This window comes from Drosophila nasuta, chromosome 2L, assembly GCF_023558535.2.
Source record: "Drosophila nasuta strain 15112-1781.00 chromosome 2L, ASM2355853v1, whole genome shotgun sequence".
Classification (NCBI taxonomy): Eukaryota; Metazoa; Arthropoda; class Insecta; order Diptera; family Drosophilidae; genus Drosophila; species Drosophila nasuta.
In genome coordinates, this window is record NC_083455.1 from 7,558,679 (window position 1) to 7,581,489 (window position 22,811).

General features: G+C 36.5%; 1 protein-coding gene across 7 annotated transcripts in view; it reads left to right on the top strand.

Moving 5' to 3' along the window:
• The window catches only part of LOC132783620 (protein sickie), a 213,243-nt gene that overhangs the window by 57,096 nt on the left and 133,336 nt on the right, over positions 1-22,811 (top strand). For 5 of the 7 annotated variants that reach the window (XM_060788905.1, XM_060788903.1, XM_060788909.1 and 2 more), the window contains exon 2: positions 20,142-20,312. In XM_060788905.1, the coding sequence (XP_060644888.1) occupies positions 20,142-20,312 (171 nt within the window). Of the gene's footprint in view, positions 1-17,909; positions 18,122-20,141; positions 20,313-22,811 lie in introns of those variants that run through there. The other 2 variants (XM_060788902.1, XM_060788904.1) reach the window with 2 other exon arrangements.

Below are 22,811 nucleotides of genomic sequence, written 5' to 3' on the forward strand. Positions count from 1 at the left end.
CCCGGAACGTGACCCGGACCCGGTCCCGAACTCGGAACTGGAGCTTGAACCCGAAACATTGTTTGTTTAACTGTTGTTATTATTCCCTTCCAATATTTGTGTGGGCGGATGGCCAAAATGAAGCTCACTCAAACTTATCATTGTTCGAGTTTTGCTCTTTTGTATGTTATGTACCGACTGACCCCTTACGCTGCTGTCTTTCGCCCCCCGTTGTAATATGTGTTGCATGTTTTCGGTTTACTTTTTGCTGCTGTGGCAGAAAAAAAATTGAAAATTTCGTTAAGCTCAGCGGCAGGTTTTTTTCACCCCGCTACTCTGCGCCTATTTGTGTAAACAAGTGAAAGTGATTTATGCATAAAAACTCCAGCCTATAGAACGACCTGTCACAGAGACAGTCCTGCCTCTATTCTGAACCCTGAGCCCTGACTTGCCCTGATCCTCCGCCTTCTGTGCCAGCCCCATGTAGCTGTTGACTCAGGCGTATGATTGTTTTGGAGTGCCTGGATTTATGCCTCTTGCCGGGCAACCATATTGAAATGTATTTCTATATAAGACGTGCTAGAAGTTCAAGTCTGTGTGGGTGGTATTTTTGTTGTGGTGTTGGAAATTGTTTGCTTGAGTGTTCTATGGTACTTTATTCGGAATTTAATACGTATTAAATTTGTAGAGTAGTTGATAGTTTGCATATAAAATTTAAATTATTTATTTTCATAAGAATAAGTAAATTAATATGACAAGAAAACTGTGTGTTTTTTATTTAGAGTCACACATGATTTATTGATACTTCTAGATTAAATTGATTAAGAACTATTTATCTTTGAATAGTCGCATTTCATTATTTAAATACATGACTCTAATTTAAACAAAGTAGAAAATTAAAGGGTATATGCTGCATCATAAATTATTAATTTTTAGCTGATTAAGTTTTAGTTATAATATTCTTACTTATGTAAACTGCATAAAGACGATTTAAATTTTAGACAAGTTTATGGTTGAATTATATAATTTCATGTGATTATTCCATTAATTTGCAGAATTTGCTAGCAATATAAGCGCCTTTAACTGAAATATATTTAGGCTTTATTCATCTTTAAATAGAGTTGATTCATTATTTACTTTATGTATGTATTTATATCTAATGTATGTAGGCTAGAAAGTCAAAGGTAACCGTATATTAAGTTTGGTGAAGGTTTAGTTATGTTTCTATGTCTACAATTAGCATAAGCTTCATAAATCTGTGCATATGTATTTGTCTCCTAGGCAACTTTGACTATGATAAAAATATAATTAATCAGACTCAGGAAAAGAACTTAAGTGCCTAATCTCTGGCCGTTTAATGTCGAGCACCCTGCTTGAGTACTTTTAGGTAATCAAGTATGTAAAGCGTTCCTTTTATGCCAGATCGAGGTACACGTAATATCCGTAACCATTCAACATAATCAAGTATCCACCCACATGCATTACATACACACACGAAGCTGGTCAAACAAAAATAGCGCCAGCCATGTCCCCAAATTAATTTAACGCCAAAAGGGGGCAACTGCCAAGAGAAGTGGTTGGGAAGGGCTGTGAAGGGTCCTTTTTTGAGCTACCAAAATCCACTTCAGCTGCACTCATATGACGAGAAAGTCGCCCATTTGCCAGCAGCGCGCTGAACATTATAATAAAATTAATCTCCATTTGTTGAAGGGGGGACGACCCCAAATACAGAGTTGGCTCGCCTGCGCCGCAGTCGCAGTCGCTTTATTAGCGTCGAAAAGCTACTGGAGCCAAAAAGTGGCAATTATTCATTTTATGAGCTTGGTCTAAAGGGCAGCATGTGAACCATAAAAATTAAAAATTAGCCCTCAGACAGCCCTGAAATGGGGATTATATAACACGCATTTGATGTAGTCGACAAAGGCAATGAAGGAACGAGTTACCACCCCTTTTTTGGCAGTAAAGTCAAGAAAATGAATATTTATGCGACAACTCACGTCTGAGTTTTACCCGCACCCCACCCCACAATGAATAAAGCTCCCACAGTCCCTAAGTCCCTGGTCGGGTTGAAGCTGTTGTCGGCTGTTGCCTGTTGGCATTGTTATAACAAGCACATGTCAAAATTTTCACAAGGCTCAGATCAAAAGCATCGCTGCCAAACAAGGCCAGAACCTGTGGCTGTGTTGTTGGGTCACTAGACGTCGGCTTAGTTGGGTCTTCCTCTGTCGCTTAGGTGTGACTATCAGCTCTCGCTCGAATGGACATATGAGCAGCAAACTGCAACATTCTAAATGGGCCCGGACCCAAGGCGGAATGGGTTTGTACATGGGCTACTCAAAAATTAAATCCAATTATCAGTTTAAGGCCACTCGCAACTCCGCTGGGGGCCAGACAGACACAACACACAGACACATATGTACTGAGTGTGTGTGTGTGTGTGTGTGGATTGTGGCTAACATACAAACAACAACAACAACAATTGCAACACAATTACAACAACAAAAGCGGCCAAAGAAGTTTTGTAATGCAACAAAGTTTCATTATAATGAGAAACTTTTGTTCATACAATCCTGTTGAAGCACTGTTAAGCTCATCCTGGGTTTCCCACACCACATGATTGCGCCCGAAAAACATTGTTTTTTAGTTAATCCAACTTTTGGTAGCTCAGACTTGAAGATGTTTCCATAGAAGCGCTACTTTATGCATTAAAATATACAACACAAAATGTTATCCACGTGTTTAAAACAAGTTCATATACTTATGCTTAAAATAACAAAAATGAAAGTATGAAAGTACAGTCGAGTCTGTTTGAGTGTGTGATACCCGCTACCCATTTTGAATATGCATTTGAATAACAGTGCGGTATTAACTTTAAAATATACCTCAAAAATACTAAAAATATACCGAATGGTATGCTATAAACTTTTATACATTTTTTGGGGCAGAAATAGGCATGCCAAAAATTTGAAACAAACTTGATCTGCGTACAAACATAACAAGTGCTGTCGAAAAATAATTTTATCTCTATATAACTATAAAGTCACTTAGATCTAGGTTTTCTTGGGACTTCTCTTAGGACTTGGACATATCGGTCTCAGGTGTTGACGCTGACCAAGAATATATATACTTTATAGCGTCAGAGATACCTCCTTCTGCATGTTACATACATTTTCTGGAGGCACAAATAATAATACTACTTTATGGGTAGCGGGTATAAATAGTATTTTTTGGTATTATTTTGATAGTAATATTTAAGCTTATGTCAATTAAGTTTATGATTTCCTTTAAAAATCAATTTAATCAACCATTGTCGAATATTATATATTGTCCATAAATATAAAAAAAATCAAATAAGCAAAGTTAAATTTTGAATCTTTAATTTGAAACGTTGTTTAAATATTACTTTAAATAAAATCACTAAAATATTGAAAAGGCTTACGACACTTTTTGGGCTTAGAAAAACACACTGTTTACACTTTTGATATTTGCTAGACACGGATTTTCTTATGATTATGCACTCGAGTCATGTTCTTAACTACTCAGGGTTTTAGCAATTTGTTATCGGACGACTTAAAGTGTCTTAGACTTAAGAGATAGACAATCGTTAGTCAGTCGAAAAGTAGACTGAAGCTTTCACAAGGACTCAAATGACAGCTTAAAATGTTGGCAATGTATTTGGATTTACAGGTAGCTACACACAAAAAAGGGCATGCATATAAAGGACCTTACGATTTGTTGCCAGCTTACAACGCAGAAATGTAGGCAATGGTTTTCCAGCAATTTGTTGCCTTACAGCAAAGATTTAAGCAAGCAAATATCTTCTTTCTTTCGTTTATTATTACTATTTTTTTATTTGGTCTGACCTGAGGCGCACACATGCCCCAAAAAATATTAGCATAAAAGTGGGCAACCCAAAGTTCTAGGTTCTCAGGTTCGGCAAAAAAATGCTAGAAATGTAAATAAAATCAACAGCGGAAGGCAGCACAAGAAAAGGACAACAGGCAGGACAATAACCTCATACCAGAATACATACGAGTACAGCGAAAAGCAGAAGGTGCTGCACAAACAACAACGACAGAGCGGAAAAATATCATTCTAAAACGCTTGACAGCCACTTACACATGTCAAACGCAAAAGGATAACGAGCAAAACGGATATTAGAGTATTAGACAGGATGCTGTGTGACATGGCTTGTCCTAAACTCATGTCCTTCATGCGTCCCATCCTGCCACTGAAATTGCCCGCCAGCTGGGCATAGCTCAACCTTTTTTTCCCTTCCTTCTTAGGAGAACCATTTTCTGGAGGTTAGGAATTTTAGGTTCCTTAACGCAATAGTCGTTTAGTTGGCTAACCAGATTTGTATACCCTGTACTTCATAGAAAAGAGTTACTTTATGTAGAAAATATGCCAGAGATAGCTAAAGAAATATTTGTAGTAAATTAAAGACAACGAAATTTTTCCAAATTTTAAATATGATGGAAGATATAATCTTCCAAATTTCTATCTTAAATATAATAATGTCAAGTTTATATTTTTCTTTTAGGTGACAAACATTAATTTAAATATCTAAACAATTTAATGATTTAGTTATTAAAGTGTTAAAGGGTAATTGCCTGTTGTACTTTTATCCATATTGCTTGCTGGCTAAAATGCTAAGGAATTTTTGAATCGAAATCTACTTAGTCAATTAGTGGGCCAACATCATCAAGTTTTGGCTAATTGCTGTTTATATTTGCCCCAAGCATCGTTAGCCAGTTTGGTAACTTAAGCCTCTTTTGACTCACAACTCTCCAGACCACTAATTAGCTTGTTCCCTTCGCCTGTTGTTGTTTTGTTTGAGGTTATTGCTATTACGTATTTAAATGAACTCCAATTAGCGTACCGCATTCACTTGAGCATTGAACACAATTCGCATACATAAATTATATAATAATATTAACGTGTTTTATCTTTCGCTTCATTTATCTCATTGCAGGTAAGCCGCTTTTCAGACGTTTCCCATTGAACCATTTGAACTGTGCTATTGATAAGAATTAAGTCGTAAGTAACTTAACTGTGAGCGTATAGAGCATAATACAGCTTAAGTAATTGGTCCAATTGGAAGGCAAATTAATAGTCAGCCCGCATTTGGAGTTATTATTAAATTCGGAATAAATAGATTTATATTTAGTAGCATTTGCTTTGTACTTTATTTTATTTCAGATCTTCAATATGTTTTCTTAGAATATATCTAAATTTAATTTGTGAATAACATGCTGAATTTGCGCCAACGTAGAAGAGCCCACAAAAGGCGAACACTGCTGATAGCTGCTGTTGTTTTCATCATGGTTTGGCCATTGATTTTATTATGAGATGCACAGAATAGCGGATGAAAACTTGTCGAGTAGCACAAGCAATTAAATATGGAGTGGAATTAATATAAACTGTATGGTATAGTTAGGAAATCAGTACAGCAGATACGATAAATAAAGCGGTTTGTTCGGCGATGTGGTAACTACAATCCTCTACTTAACGCCTTAAGCTATGCTATGTATTTTGAGTTTCAGTCGAGCGTGATGCTCACCTGTTCTGTGATCCATGCTTCACACATAACCGTCTCATTAAGCTTGACTGTAGCACTCATTAAATTTATACATATTTAATTGACTTTATGGCCCGACAGACACAGACACACTCACACATACTGTACATACAAGGCGGCGCCATCAGGCAGCATTCTACCCTACTTAGCGCATCGTTAAAAACAACAACTATACAACGAATATGCTTGCAACATATTTCTTGTGTATGCTCTCGCATAAAGGCTTTAATAATGATGCAGATGCTGGGGCATCATGATGCTCATAATTATGTGACATGCAACCGCGTTGCATGGCGGCAAATGGAATGCATAAAAGTTGAAAAAATACACTGCTAGTGGTATAAAAAACCAACATAAAATAACAACACAACATGATCAAACTTCTCAATACCCTGTAGTTTCACAAAATCTACTTTAATGGAATATATATGTAGGTAAGACAATTTTTAAATATTTAATTGTCATATATTATTATTTTTCATAGAATTTACATATAATCTTTAGATAGATAGATTGTAAATAAATAAAGAATATATATAAAAAATATATATATATATATATATATTATTATTTGAAATGCATTCGATTGTATTTAATATACAATAAACTATTGCAATTAAAAATAATAGGTAATTTAAAAAGCCACAAAAGCCACCTTATTAGAATTCGTATTTTAGTTAGTTAACATATATACAAGTACATATATATGTATAACTTAACTTTAGAATACGATATAATACGATATATGTTTGTCTTCTTATACATTCTATATATGTATGTATACTTTAACTCTAAAAATAAATGCAAAATATGCTTGCCTTCTGAAATAAATAAAATGAATGTTATTACCGCACTAAAATCAATAAGTTTGTCATATCCATTATCCATAGTCTGAAGTGTGCAGGGTATAACAAGAGCTGTTGAAGCAAGTAAATCAGCAACGAGTTAAACCCCAGCGACAAACTGTCAACACGCTTGGTTCGTCGATACCGCAAGTCCCGTTGGCAACAATGTTGCTAACGACATGATACAAATTTGCAGTCTGAACGCAATTTGGATCCTTGTCAGCGACGTCGCTTGTTTTATTGATGTTCTGGGAACGGTTTAATAAGCATGTGATTTGTTGGTTAGCACACAATTTATGAGCAAGACTTCTCAAAAGACAAAAAGGCTAAGGGGATAGAAGACAGCTTCTCGGAACCACCAATTAACACTTGGATATTCATTTTTAATTCGGGATTAACTCGCTAGGAAAAATCAGAAACCATTTTTCATAAAAAATAATGCATTTATAATAAGTCCTAACAAGAGACTGTAAATTATCTATCCCTCCCCATATTTTTCTACAAAGCTGCCATATGGGATGCGAGTTTTTCCTGCTTCCTTCCGCATGTGATCAGTCAAAAGTTTTCCAGTTTTCCGCTTTGTACGTTTTTTATTTCTTCTCTCGCAGTTGCTACAGTTTTTTGCAATTAATTATGAGGCACGTTGACATCGTGCCTGATGCGTTGCTGCCACAGCCACAGCCACAGCCGCCGACGCCACGATACTTGTCGCTATTTTATAATTTATTTTTAGTGCCGCTGCCGGTTGCATGTTCCCTATTTTGTCTTCGACATTTGGCGGCGTTGAACTTGACGCAATTTATTTTGTCAAAGATGCGGAGGCAGGCAGCCAGAAGACACGCCTAGTTGCGTGCCATCGCACATGTGCCTTCTACGATTTTGTTTATAAATATAAAAATAGCTGAGTGAACAGTCATGTCTTTAAAAGGACGCTGGGGAATACCCAAAAGGCAGCAAAGTTCAAGGTTTTAATTGCACAAAAAACAAGATGAAATCGAAATTAAATAAAATTTATTTGTGCTCTGAAATAAATGATGAAATAAGTAATAAAATAAATAATTGTTACAAATTGTCTGAGCATTATAAAAATATAATATAAATTGAACTATCTTATAATGAGTTTTGTTTTATTTTTCTTATGTAATTTGTTTTTAATAGACATGTGTTTATCGATCCAAAATGGCTTGTAAAATCTTTTCAAAGAACCCTCTTCTTTAATTAGTCCTTATATCATACGACTGCGCGGCGAGTTCAACAGAATTTATTGGATCGGCTCTTTGGCACAGCGAAGAAGTTTGTTGACTTCTAATTCCGGCGATGTGTGTTTATTTAAAATTCAATTTTTTAAGTGCCTCTCAATGTCGGAGTCCTATAAATAGTCTAATGCCCCCTTTCGATTTTCGGGTGTGTGTGAAAAAAATATTTGTTGGTCTTTTGTGTTAATTAACATGAGTGGTTTACTTAATTAAGCGCTAACTCTGGGCTAGCGGGCAAGCAGAGATTTTGTTTATGTCTGAGCTAACGAATTAAGTGTCAATTGGTTTGGTTTTAGGGTGTACAAAAGCGTAAAGCGGAGCGAGGAATTGTTTAGCAATAATATTCTTGAAGTGAGCCAAGTTCTTGGGCAATAGATGGCGCTGCTTTCACGCCACATTAACTGCAATTAGTCTTCATCAGGTCAAACTGACAACATCAGCAAGTGCAACAGCAATTTGCAATTTTCAGTGGCAACAGCCGCAGTACTAAAGAAAACAACAACTACAACTAACAAGCCAACCCAGACCCAGACCCAGAACTAAAACCAGACCCCTTAGCTACTCCAAAAGTGTAGCACAGTCACATCCACATCTACATTGACATCCAGGCCACTTAGTTTGCCATGTCGTCCGTGCTCGTTTGGTGTTTTTTTGCCTCCTCCTGTGGTTCAATGTCGTCTCTGTAGCGGGGGTGGGCGGTGAATTGTGTTGCGTTAAGGTGAGAGGGGAGGTAATGGGGTCTGCTTGACGCCGTCGCTTGTCAACTGGCAAAATTGTTTATAAAAATAGCGTGTGGCAATAGCATAAAACAGCAACAACTGCACAACTCCACGTATACCCTAGTTGTAGTTGTAGTCATTGTTGTTGTTGGCATAGCAAGCGTTTCGATGTTGTGAAACATGCTGCATATATTTAGATATGGATGCGTTGCCTGGGTTGCAAACAGTGGCACATCCCAAGAGGGGTTTCTTTGCCCAAATAGATGGACAATTCTTGTCCATGTGACTTTCGAACTGACAGCATAGCAAATAATCCGAACAACCACTTCTAAACTTTACCTGAAGTATATTTGAGTATCCTAAAAGAATGCCAAGTATCGAGGGTTGTGTCTTAATAAATAAACTGATTATTTAAGACAGCAATAGAAGGAAAAGTTTTCTATAAAGAAACTTCCAATGAAGTACCAAAAGATTATATTTTAATATTATTTGCTTAAGATATTCGTGGTTTAATTTGAGTTGAATAATGATTACAGACAATAATAAAATTATAGAAAATGTCTTGAATATTATGTACAGTAAAAATATTGTATAGGTTTACCCCTTTATCGTTACCGCCCATGCACAATGACACTGCAGTATGCTCAAGCGGTATGCGCAATATTTTTGCCACCATTGTCGGGCTCGTTCTCTATGACTTTGCATGTTGCCTGCAAATTGTTGCACGTGGTTGTTGCACAGCTAACTTTGTTTCTATGTATGTGTGTGTGTGAGTGTATACATATATTTACTTCTAATGGTTACAACGCTAATTTTACACTGGCTTGACAGTTGACTTCACACAGCGTAAGTAATGGGGTTGGAGAGAGGTCAGAGAAAAGGACTTCAGTGTCCAGTTGGCTTAAAGCAGTTTAAAGTGTTGCACAAAGTGAGAAAAGTTTGTAAGTGCACACGTTATAAGATATTTTTTCGTTATTTTTATCTTACGCGTAAATAAAGATTTTAGTAGTAGGTTTCAAGAGTGAAATTAGAAACATTCATGAGTAGATAATTATTATTAATTTGCTTATTATCATTACAGTTATATTTTGTTACTGTTTCTTGACTATTATTTTTAATTTAAGTGTATTACAATAATTTGAATTCTTTTGTTAATACCGAAACTTTTGTTTATATTTCATTGTATTTATTTATTATAAAACTTTCGTAGAATTCAGCTTTTTATTATTTACAGCACAGAGAGCCAAATGCATCCACCCCCTGTCAAATACATTCATCTTGTGCAATCGCTCCTTTTGAGTTCGAAAAGAAGAAAATCATTTTGGGCTACGTATTTGCATTGCGTTCGAGTGAAACTGAAAACTTTTTGCATCTTTTGCTGTGATATTGTATTTCATTTACATTTAGTTGTTCGCTGTCCATTGTGTATTCCAACAGACGCACATCCATCTCACCCACATTCACTCCCTTCTGCTGCGCCCCCTGCCAACCATATGAAGAACATTTTCTTTCTACAACTATGCATTGTTCTTCATACACTTGTTGTTGTTGTGATGTTAATGCTTTCTTCATGACTTTCCTTTTATTGTTTTTTCGGGGGTACTTTGCTGGCGTTGGCATCTGGCAGACGTCGTTCTGAGCTCCCCTTTCATTAAATCTAATTGTTTATTTTGTAATTTAAATATTTTTTGTATACCACGGGTAGCCAGATTTCATATACAGGAGAGTTTGGGTAATTGAAAATCTAGCATTGCTTTTGTGCTCTGGGTGACTGGATGAGTGGGTGAAGACTTGACTCAAATAATTTTAAGTTAATTTTCGTCTGACTTAATCCAATTTAATCTATTTCCGTTTTCAAACGAGAATTTTGAGTTATTGAAAATGTCTTGCAGGTTTTTGAAAATGTTGCTGAACTTTTTCGTAAAATGTTGCCAAGCATTTCACCCAAAAATAGATTCTTCTTCTCTCATTGGAAGAGAGATGCGCAGCGAAGAAAAAGTTCGGTGCTCAGTCTGTAGCCGATCGTGATACGGAAAATACGTGGTACGCGCACGTTCAAGTGGAAAATGGATAAATAGAAAAGCGTGCCCTGCATTGCCAGCCAAACTTCCCCTTCCAATTGCAATCGTCGACGTTTTGGCAGCATCGCGTGTACGCGTTTCGGTTCATTGAAATACGCGTGGTCGTTGCCATTGCTTTTTAATGAATTAATTGCCCGGTTTTTCTCTCCATTTGTGTGTGTGTGTGCGTGTATTTGTGTGCTTGCGTGTGTTTGTGCGCGTATGTTTCTCTCTTATCTAAAGGAAAAATGTAGTGCAGCAAATGGTTTAATCAAGTGGAATTTATGTGCTTCAAATAGTGCAGTTAATTAAGTGTAAATACCAAAACATAAAAATTAAAAAATGATCCCATCCGCATTTGAGTTTGTGGGTGTTTATTTACCCTCACCCCTTCATCAGCCCCCATTCTCCTTTTGGCTGTCGACACATTAAATGCATAAATAGCATACAAAATTATGAAATGAGATTTATGCGCTGATAAATGGCTTTGCGACCATTAATAAATCACTTTAAACAGCTCGAATTACTATTTAAATAAATGCAACGTTCATTAAATTGAATTTTAATCATGTGGTTAAAAGAAAAAAGATAACAACCACATATGGGTAAAAAACGAGTGGAGTGGCTAATAGAGTTGACCAAACGTCTGTTGATAATGTTAAATAATGCAAACTATTACGAAAAACCAAATTGTTAATAACTACGGATAAATGAAAGTCAATAAATACAGATTGTATATTCATAATACAACGTAAAGTAAATTAAAATCAATTCCAATCACAAACAAAAATTTATTTAAAGTGCAAACTAAATTAAAAGTGCTAATAAAAATAATAGAAAATGGTTACTTCTATCGAAAGTACAAAATCGAGATATTTCAACATGATTCAATCACAAACCATTTTCCAAAATCCTTTTTCCGTTGTTGCCCCAAGGTCATCATTGATTTTTGTCGGTTTTATAAATGCGTTTACAACAAATCTCACTTAGGCGCAAAGCTCTAATTATTTATGATTTTTTCACATTACCCGCATAATGCGGCAATTTACGAGCAACAGCCACAGCATCAACATCAACAGCTTCCTTCTCCACCTCTAGCTCCAGCTCCAGCTCAACACCCCAGAGCTTTTTTGACACCCCTTTTCTTACCCCATTTGCCACACTACAAATGAAGCCATTACGTTCTGTGGCGTTTCTTTTCTTGCTCCCCAGTTTTTGCTTCGTGTTGCCATTAAAGCTTTTATTACATGGTTGGTGCTTTGATTTTTCTAAGGCTGCTTGATATTTTCAGGTGGAGGCTAATAAAAACAAGCTGTTTGAAAGGGAGAGTTCTTTGGGAATTTTTCTTTCAATACCCTGGAATCAATAAAAATGTATAAAGATGTTACAAAATACATGAAACAAGATTGTAACGTGTTCTTTTTATAACTTATTTTAAGATTTTTAAAAGAGTCTTTTAAATAAAAATAGTTTAATATATAGCTATAATATTTGAAGCATAGTTGAAGTAGAGTATTTCTAAGTCGGGCTCTAACTTGTATGCCTTATTTTTTGTTGCTTTTGGCCTGCGGTAAACTTTGATTGTTTCCGCCCAACTCAAGCAGCTGCTTTTGCTTTCGTTTGCAAACAAGAAGGCGGCACACGTTGCGTATGCGTAATGCCTGGCCAAAAAAGGGTTGCATTTGGCAATTGTTACGTTGTTTCTTCCCCCCTCACAATTCGCGTCAATTGCAGGTGACTCATGGCCGTAAACTTGGCCCAAGCACGCAATAGCGTTAACAGCTGTTAACTGCTTGCCATTCGTGTGGCATAATAATAAGCCGAACACATAAAAATAGAAGCTAACACCGCCTGTTTTTCCCGCTGATTTGTTGGCGCCTTTTAGCGATAATTAAATAAAAACTTTCTTTGCCAAAAATGTGTTGCCGCATAATTAATTGAAAACATAATTAAAAATAGGCGAAACGGGGAAAACAACAAGAAATTCTCCTTTTTTGCCTTTGATGCGTACCTTTCATTGTTGTCCCTTTTTTCTTTGCCATTTTACGTTTTTTTTTTTTTGGGTCAACAAAGTATATTGGAAATTTAATGCCTGGCTGCCTTGGTATCCGCATTTTAGTGTCAATTTTCTCATTTTCTTTCGACACACGAGTCGCTCAAATTGAATTTAGATTGAAGAGAGAGTTTGAGTCGTTTTTGCGGCTATTTTTGGGGGCTGGATTATCGATTTAGCGCCCCAGAAGCGTGTCTTTTATGCCTGGTAATTGTTCAATATTATTCCACTCGGACATAGGCAGCTGAGTGCTATAAACACACACACACACACACACACACATACATAGTTACATCACAGAGGCAGCAACAGCTGTGTTCAATTGCCCGTGTGTCCATTGACTTGACCGCACATATCCTGTGTCTGTGGCTGTGTGTGTGTGTGTATTCTGCGTGTGATGATGTGGTCAGCCTCGATAGGCGGCAGTTGGCACTGTGCTTTGGTCAACCGGTCAATTGGTCAATTGGTCAACGTCTTTTTTCTCGGCAGATTTTATGCAAAATTAGTCAGGCAATTGATGTGCTCGGCAATTAGTTTAATGCAGCAACAAACGCAAATGGATAACTCGGTCAAATGACTTCATTCAAGCGGCAATAAAGTGGACTATTAAGGATATCAGTGCAAGGAAATCACGGTCATAAAGCTTAATGAAATTGCGCGCGGCAATAGAATACAAATAAACGGCGTTGAATAGATTAATAGGCAAATATAAATAAAAAGTTCTCAAACGTAGAATTTTAAGGAATTGTTATAAACACATTTTAAAGGGAGTAAAACAGCGTACAACGTAAATTAAATACTTCAGATTTAAAAAAATGATATGTTTATTTTTATTTTAATAATGTAAATAAAATACTTGAACTTAAAAAGGTCATTTGGAAAAATATAGATTAAAATATTTTGTTTGCATTTATAAAATATTAAATACAAAGTTCTCGAATGTAAAATTGTAAAGAATTGCAAACATAAAATGTTATTTTATTTACATTACTATCAAAAATAGCATTATAATATGTGAGCAATGTAAATAATATGCTTAACCTTAAAAAGGTTGCATATCCAACATTGAAAAGCAAATATTTTGTTTGCGGAAAATAAATTACAATAAATAATGCAATTCTTTTGGGTGGTGAGATGTAATGAAAAAATATAGGTATTCCTTTAAAGTCTACTTTTTAGGAAGCTTACATTCGTTTCATAAATATTTGCAAATTCCCAACTCTTGACTTTAGAATGTTGTTCCCGTTTGACACAAACATATGAAGCTAGTTTCCTATGGCGATTTAACTTGCTGCTTTCAATTACCGACAGTTTTGTCGCCTATCTCCCCCGCAACTAATTCGACCACTTAGCCTCAGCTGGGGCCTGAGTTTCGGTCTTTGCATCCGCATCGAAGAGGACTCTCTAACCAATTGCCATAAAATGCCACCGGCACTTGCACACAGAAACAGATAGAAGAGCCGCAACGAAAAAGTTTCCCTAACTTTTGTACGGTTTGAGATCATATCATTGCTGTTGTTTTTGTTGTTGTTGGGTTCGTTTTTCGTTTCTTTTTTTTTTTGGTTTTTGTTTTATTTTTGTTGATGTTTTTGTATTTTGGCATCTTCTGGCTGATGAGCTAGGGGCGCCGCAAGTGGGTCATATACATTTTTGATGAGTTGTCATTATTAAATGCGACAAACCCCCCACTTCCCCCCAACCACCACCTTCATCACCAGCCCTCGCTGTCATGGCAATTGTAAGGGCGGGGCGACAGGAAACGATGCCTGCCAAACTTTTTTTGCCTACTAAAAATATATATATAAATATAATTTATTTATGTGACAGTTGACAAGCAGCGACGCTTTTTGTTTCAGCATTCTTTCATTTCTCTCTTTTTTTGTTGTATCAGCAAAAAGTTCTATATACTATATAGGTACTGCAATCATGTCATCAATATTTGTTATTTATTTAGATTTTTTTTGCTCGCAGTCGCTTATTTATTTGTTTTGCGGCACTATAATAGAAATGAGGCGAATCGCGAGTTGCCGCCATTAATTGTGACAAAAATTGTTATCAATTAATGAAATAGACACAGACAACGTAGACAACAAAAGAAAACATCGCATGTGGTCGATTCTATGCCATTTCAACACTTTGCTGTAGGCCTAAATTGCCACAATAAATTTGTCTATTTTGTTCACTTGACACACCTACGTAAGGCCAATGGAAGAAGATCTTGTATATTTGTTGAAATGTACGGTTATTAGGCAGTGAATTGGTTCCTAGTTTATTGGCCTTTATCTTGATGTGGGTTGGAGCAAAGGCTTATTTAATATTAAATTCGTAGTATATGTGATTAAATTAGGACTGATGACAGACAGTTTCTTAAAGTTTTATACATATATTAAAATATTTACAGTTGATTTAATCATCAATTGCGAGTAGAATTTTCTTAACAAATTGCAAAACTTTTAGAATAGGCAATAACTCGAGTTTAATCAATTGTTTTTACGACAGCCTTACAAGAAAATTGCTGCACAAATAAAATACGCAATAAATCTGAAAAGGGCGAGTCGTAAAAGTTCTGTAAAGTTATTATCCAGAGATCCATCTAATAGCTGGCTAAGTCTCTAAATAGTTTATAGTGTCTATTAAAAGTGTGTGGGAGGACTGTTTACATACAATTTGAGCAACAAACATTTTATAGTGTCTTTTTATAGCAAAGATTAAGCGCAAATTATGGCACTATTGTCAACCCCAGTTGAATGCGTTGCTACTAAAGAACTTATACAGAACACATGACAACTCAGTTGATTGCTCCCCATCAACACGTTGCCAATCAGCCAATCAGGCAATCGCTTGCCAAGTCGTGTAATGAAATCAAAGTCACTGTACAAAAAGGTGCCATAGATTGTTTTGACATTTGCTTTCAAATGTCAATCATCTGAGATTTTTCTTTGAGCTTCTTTTGCTGCTTCTTCTGTCCTAACTCTCGTTGACTTTGGTAAATCGAATTGAACGCGCCTTGCACGTTTGGTCAAATGCGATAAAAGTCGATAATATAATCAAATTTAATGAGCTTGGAGTGGGGCAAAATGAGCCTAGCAAATAACTTATGTGGGGTGGCTCAGCACTTTGTATTACTTATCAAAGCAATTTTCGGGCTTATGCCCAACAGGTTGTCAATGGTTTTCACTAAGCTCATCGATTACACTATTCAGCAAAATTCACCAAACCAATATATTTTTGTCGTACTTCATTTGTGGATTTATCAGCGCATTAGCGATTAGATACATATATGAAAAAATTATTGCATATTATTGCTGATTTAACAAAAGCATAAAAAAAATTGAAACTTGTATTTTATTTGTAATCATTTAAAGTATTTTTATACTACTACAATATTGAAGTAATAACAAAGGAATAAACCTATTTTTATAGTATTAAATTGAAGACAAAACACATCGCTTGATGTCACGTCCAAAAATATACTAAATATTTCAAATGTATCTCTAATATTCCCCAATTTTTATGAAGAGTTCTTCGTATTGTCCCACTTCAATATGCCAATTTTATTGACATTTTTGTTTTGTTACTTTGTGTTATTAAACACACCTGAATGCGCCTTAAAAGCTTTAGAAATGTGAGCAGCAAAGCTGCTTTAAGCAACTGGAAACCGAGCGATAAAACACACATCGACATATCGACCTTTTATAACTGATGTCTGACGACGCGTCGCGACGTGGCTGTCGTTCGATTTAACATAAATTTTTGCTGTTGTTGCCACCTGACTGTGTGTTCTTGTGTAAATATGTGTGTGTGTATGGCAGCCACTGTTTCTGTTACTGTTACTGCATGCAAATTCCAATAAACTAAAGTACCCAAGACGCGACATTTGATAAAGAACAGAACAGCAGCAGTAGAGAAAAGATGAGAAACAACCCCCCAGCGGCGTTTTTCCTTAGCATTTCTGACAAGCTATAAAATTTTTATCAGCATTACTTTTATTTTGACATTTTACTGACATTTCACAAAAGTACTCGCAGCCAAACGCCTCCAGAGTGAAACTTTTCCGCCCCTCCCCAGTCGCCAGACGCCAGTCCCCACTTCGAAGTCTGCCCACACAGACAAAGACTCATACGAGTATTGGATAGATAAGAGCAAAATGGTGGGCGTATTGCTTTCTGAGCTGGGCGTGGCATTGTTATATGAAGGTTGAAAATTTTGTGTGTGCCAAGCGCTTTTTCATTTGCCAAATGGCAGTTGACCTTTTCCGTGCGACCAAATTGATTTCCAGCACGATTTGTCAACCCCTTTTTGGGACAACAACACCGACAACAAACTAGAATTTATCAAGCTAACAAAACTGTTTACCTACAAAATCTGTAGCGAACACTTGCTGACAAGGGTGTCAGCTCCAATTATGCATGAGACTTAGCATGGGACCATAGCCAACCTGTTGTGGAGCACTTTCATTTTCAATTAGTTTGGCCCCTCAAGAAAAAGGGGGCGTGTGACTTTCAACGCCTCGAACACAACACGAAATGGGCCGAGTTGAGAGTACTTTGAGTGCCAAACTGGGCCCGAAAGGTTGTCTGCTGTTGAAAAGGGTAAAAGTAACGGCGCTTAATGTTTATTATTATTATTGCATACTTTGGGGCGGACTCTGCCGGCTGGCCCAGTTGATAAGCCTTAATGTGTTGCGGTGTTTCAATAAAACTTTATCATAATTGACATTTTAATGGTGTTGGCAAAAAAAGTGCACATAAAGCGAGCGAGCCAAGAAAACCTTGCATACTTGCAGGCGCTTCAAGCGGTAATTTTATATTTATGCTGCTGTAGATGCGCGCTTAAAAAGTGCCGAGGGTCTCATAAATTTGACAAAAAACGAAACGAAAGGTATATGCCATAATGTGTGATAAGTGTGCGGAAACCCCAGCGGCAGGGGTGACAATTGGCACTCAAAAAGGGGAAAAAATGTATTCCAAAAACGCTGTTCTATTTACTCTCGATGATAAGGAAAAAGGATTTTGATATTGACGCCAATAAAATTAATAACACTTGAGTGATCTAGTTCACAAATAATCAGAAAATATGCAAAATGTTGAAATATCTCGATATAAGTAATAAGTTCAAATTACTTTAATAAAATAAATATTGTTTAAATATATTAATATAAATAAAAAAATATAATTAAATAATGAAAATAAATAAATGATAAATATAAAATATGATTTGAAACTCAAAGTTTCGAAATAATGAATTAATAATGAAATATTTTCCAACCGATAAAAGTAATAAATAAATTCAGTTTAGTACATTTTTGTTGCACTCACATATGGAATATGGAAGTTTATTAACCTTTTTCTTTTGTATTTTTAAAAAGTGAACAACAAGCTGATATATATTAACTAAAAAAGTTCAAATTAAATACGAAAATAATTGCATTAAAGAAAGAAGAAATTTTAAAAGTGCTGATAAACAAGTGAAGACCGTATACACGTAAATGTGTGCTATTAAACATGGCTGATTGAATTTGAAAAGGAAGTTGCGAAACACGCTGCTGCAAGGATGTTGGCCCGTTGCGTCAGTTACCAGGGCTCCAGCGATAACATCAATGGCATACTGACGCGCGACTATGCAAAGGTTTGTACTCTCCACATGCTGCAATAACTATCACAAAGGCAAAAGAGATTGATAGAAAGCAGGAACTGAATCAATAGCCTATGCTGCTCGTCGTTGTAAATTGATTAGTCAATGGAAATTGTTTAACTCTATTACATTTTACTAGAGAGTCTTAAATGAATTTTAGTTACATTTCGTTGCTCTTGAAGTGCAACTCTTGTTGTGACGCCCGCACTTCATGTGGCAGTCCACTGCGTGTGCGTTGAGCTTCTGGTCATGGCCTCGCATATTTGCCACACACAAGCTGCCAAGCAGCTGCTTGCCTCTCTCTCTCTCTCTCTCTTTCTGTCTCTTTGTATGAAGTAAGACAAGTTTCCAGTTTATTGTTGTTTCGCTACAGTTCCCCATCCGAGGCTGGCAAAACAAAAAGTCGATTCCTTTTGCTCTCTGTATGTGTGTGTGTGTGTTTGCTGTGGGTGCCACATTCGGTTTAGATCCCCCGGGGCAGCATATTTGCGGCATGGACTTAGCCAGTTTTACAGTTTTGCCAATGCCAATGCCACTGTTCACTGTTACAGCCACTGCCAGTGACAGTTTAGAGTTGCAGTTCTTTGTTGTTGTTGTTGTTGCGTTTTCCAAAGGCAAGTTTTCACTTTATTGTCCAAGTCAAAGCCAAAGCCAGCGCCATCTCCAGCGCCAAAGCCAAAGTCCAAGCCTGAGCCTAAAACCCATGCAAAAGGCAGACAGGCTACAATGCAACATTGGCAACAAAAAATTGCATAAGCAAGCTCAAAGTCTAGGCCATTCTATTGTTGAATCCTCTCTCTATCTCTGTGTGTGTTTGTGTGTGTATGTGCGACCCCATTCAGTTGTAAAGCTCAGTCGTAACTCGGCGACAAATGGAAAACTGACTAACTGAACTGAACGAGAGAGATAGATAGAGAGGACGGGGATGAGGAATGCGAGTTAAGCAAACAGACGGGACAGATAGCAAAAGGACAATGCCAGCTATTTTTATTGCCAACCAAGGCGTACATAAAATGTGTCGCATGCATATGGAAGACAGTTTGGATATGGGAATTAGCAGGATGAGCTATAATAAAAACTACGCAAGGATGTGGCTAACGATGTGTACAAAACACAAAGCTCTCGCAGCCGCAGCAACAGCGGGAGAATACGGAAACAAGGAAGCGACAAAACTAAAAAATGATATAGCATCAAGTTTCTAGACGTAATAATATTTAAGGATAATTTCACAAAAGTTTAATGTATAATATTGAAAGTTAAATAATGTCAGTACTCCAAGTTTTATAAATATATGATTATTAAGGATTTAATATTAACATATTTATTTTTTAAAATACTGATGATACAAATATGAAATAATAATAGTTTCAGTATTCATAATAATCAAAAAAATCTTCTTAGTTTCCAAACTGCAGCAAAAAGAATTAAATGTTTATGGCAATTCTTATATCTTTCTGTACATTCTCATTCATTACTCAAATCCATTTTGTGATTTAATTTTCATTCCATCTCAGCTCATACCAAAAGGAGTACTTTATTTTATTTGGCAGCCACTGAAATCTTCTCGTAATAATCATACTCGTATGATAAAAGCTTCGCCCAGATCTTTAGCCATTTAAACCATCAGCCTCTAACCAACGCACAGATTTTCTTAACGACTTTTTGGGATTTTGGCAGTCCGGCAGTTTAATTTGTTTGTCGAGAAAAGTGCAGGCTGTCAAATAGGAGTATTTTGTACATATGTTGTCTGGCCTCTGCAAGAGAGAGATTTGGGCTACTAATGATTTCCTGATAACCAGCCAAAGCACTTCCACAAGTGCCACAGGAACAGCAACTTCCTGTGCAACTTGTGCAGCATGAGCAGCTGTCGGAAAGTGTCCGTTGCTGTCGAAAAACCTTAATTACTGCATCTAATGGCCATTTAACTGTCGTTTTTCCAGTTCCAACATGCAAAACATGCACTTTTATGCAGATTCTAAACTGTTTTTTTTGCATCGTGCTGCTCTATTTACAGATTTACACGGACTGGGCCAACTATTATCTGGAACGTGCCAAATCGAAGCGAAAGGTCACCGATTTATCGGCAGACTGCCGCGATGGCCTCCTTCTGGCTGAGGTCATCGAGGCAGTCACTAGTTTTAAAGTGCCCGATCTAGTCAAGAAGCCAAAGAGCCAACAACAAATGGTGAGTTTAGAAAATTTGCATATTTCATTGAAAATATTATTAAAGTGAAATTTGTAAAAATGTTCTTAGGAAAGCCTTAAATAGATACTCGATAAACACTCATTTTTAGAGTATTATTAAGATAACAATTCAATATATATCAATTCACATTTATTTGAGGATGAAAATATTATTTGAAATTTTAAAATTGTTGAGTGTAAATATTTAGTTGAGCCATTTACTATTTAATACAAATAACATGGTTTTATTGAAAGTTAGTCAGTATCAAAAGGATAGCGTCAGTTAAATAATCATTATTATTATATATTAAAAATTTGCTATGCTAATTCAAATTTGAATTTGATACATTGATAATTACTTGGTAATTATAATGTAACCACTATAAATTTATAATGTGCGGATTAATTATGATGTAATTGTAAGCCTCGTATCAACGTGACTTTGTTGACGAGCACGAACTAAATTTGTGTTCTAGTTCCATTCGCATTTGCAGCACTTTCTATTAAATAATTACCTCAACCTTAACCTTATGCTTCACATTAACCCTCAACTTTGCACCCAAACCACAAACATATGTATATATACTTATACACACACACACACACACACACACACAAACGCTCTTGTGAATCCTGCTTTTTGCGGATTTGCACAGCAAAGAACGAGAAGCATTCGCGCACGTGGGAAAATCTAGTGCTTGAATTTTTCAGCTATCATCGCATGAGTCACTCCTTTCTTTCGTGCTGAAAATGCGTTAATTGTTTTTTACAAACACACATACACACACATTGAGATATATGTAGTTACACAGGCAAATACAACTACATTGAAATAAAGGTGCATGTGAATGCGCCCCAAAGTCAGAGTCGTGAAAGTATTTCCACATTTTAATGTGTGCGACTTTGACTGTGAAAAGCAGAATACCCATTAAATAAATGACTAAGGCTATAGCAGACGTAGCTAAAAAGGGAAGTTCTAAAAGCAACAGTAATAATAGTATAGTTTGTCAAATACTATTATTCTTCTCAAATCCATAAAATTGAAATAGTTTGAATGTTTTCATTTCTTGAAGAAAAGCTGAAGAATTGCCTTACCAACATTCATTAAAGAGTACTAACCTAAACCAGCAAGTGGATATTAATTTAATTTTGAAATTAATGTATAAAGACAGGGTATTATCTATTCGAGCTTTCCTCTAATTTCTCTTATATGCGCCTTGTCATTACGTGTTTTTTCGTGCATTTAAATAGTACGTCAAATCGTCAACGTGCTGACTAACTGACTTCTCTGACGATCCCAGGTCGGGGACACGCACACGCCCATTTTACCCATGCCATTTTTGTTATGCCTTTTTGCCTGGGCGTATACCACGGGGCGTATGCGAAACTTTCTGCACAACGCCGGGCCAAAATTCAGTTAAGCAGTCGGGTAAATGATTTCCGCCGCTCTAAGCATTTGCCACCTGGGCTCTGAGCTCTGTGATTTGATTTGCCTTCTGCTGCGTTGCTTCATTGCATTTCTGCAATTCGACTTTAAATTCCAAATTAAAAAGAGAAATTGAACATTTGCAGTTGTTCCTCGCATTGCTTTTTAAATGAATGCTAAGAACAAATTTTTGTTTCTGCTGCTTGTGTCTGCAATTGCTTTTTCGGTTTTTTTTTTTCGTCTGCTACGTGAGCGGCGTTTTAAGCGACGACATAAACGACTCATAGTCAAGGACCAAGGCGCCTTTTTTCTCTATCCCCAAAACGTATGCCTTGAGCCTAGTTAGGAGCAGCAAACAAAGGCGTTCATTCTGCGGCTGCTGCCGTGGCATATTTGTACCCAGCACCCAATAAAAGAAGAGTATGTTTTTAAATCAGTATTAATACTATATGAGTTAATCAAGTGGAGACTTTCAGCTTATTATTTATGAAGTTATGAATTTGTCTCTTGAGATCTGCTGTAAACATTGTCATAAAATTTATGAAGTTATTAAAGAAACTATGTTGTATACTGCTCACGACGTAATTGTTAAATGTTGCCATGGTGCTTCTAACTAGCGCAAACAACGCTGCGTATACGTGTTGGGGAAAATTCAAGAGACCTCTAGAGGGTAACTGCTGTTCGTGCAGTCTCTGCAGAGGAGCTCTCACTTTGCTTTTTCTAGATACGTTTTTTTATTTGTGCTGCGGCAAGTTCATTGCCGATATAATATGAGTGTGTGTGTATAGGAGTGCAAACAGAGTCCATGAAATAAAAATTTATTTCAACTTTGTCAGTTTTTTGGTAACTGACGTTTTGCATATTAAATAGCCGACAAAACAGCAAGCAAAAGAGAGCGAGAGCGAGAGCGAAAGCAATAGCGAGAGAATCTTTTGAGAAAATGATAAGCTCAGCTAAACGTGCGATGTGGCACGTGCTGCAGCAAAACCTGACAAATTGGCAGTGCGCCTTTAAGTGGGCGTGTCTCTTTCGCGTTGACGTATGTGACATGGGCGCCAAATTGAGTTAGTTGCA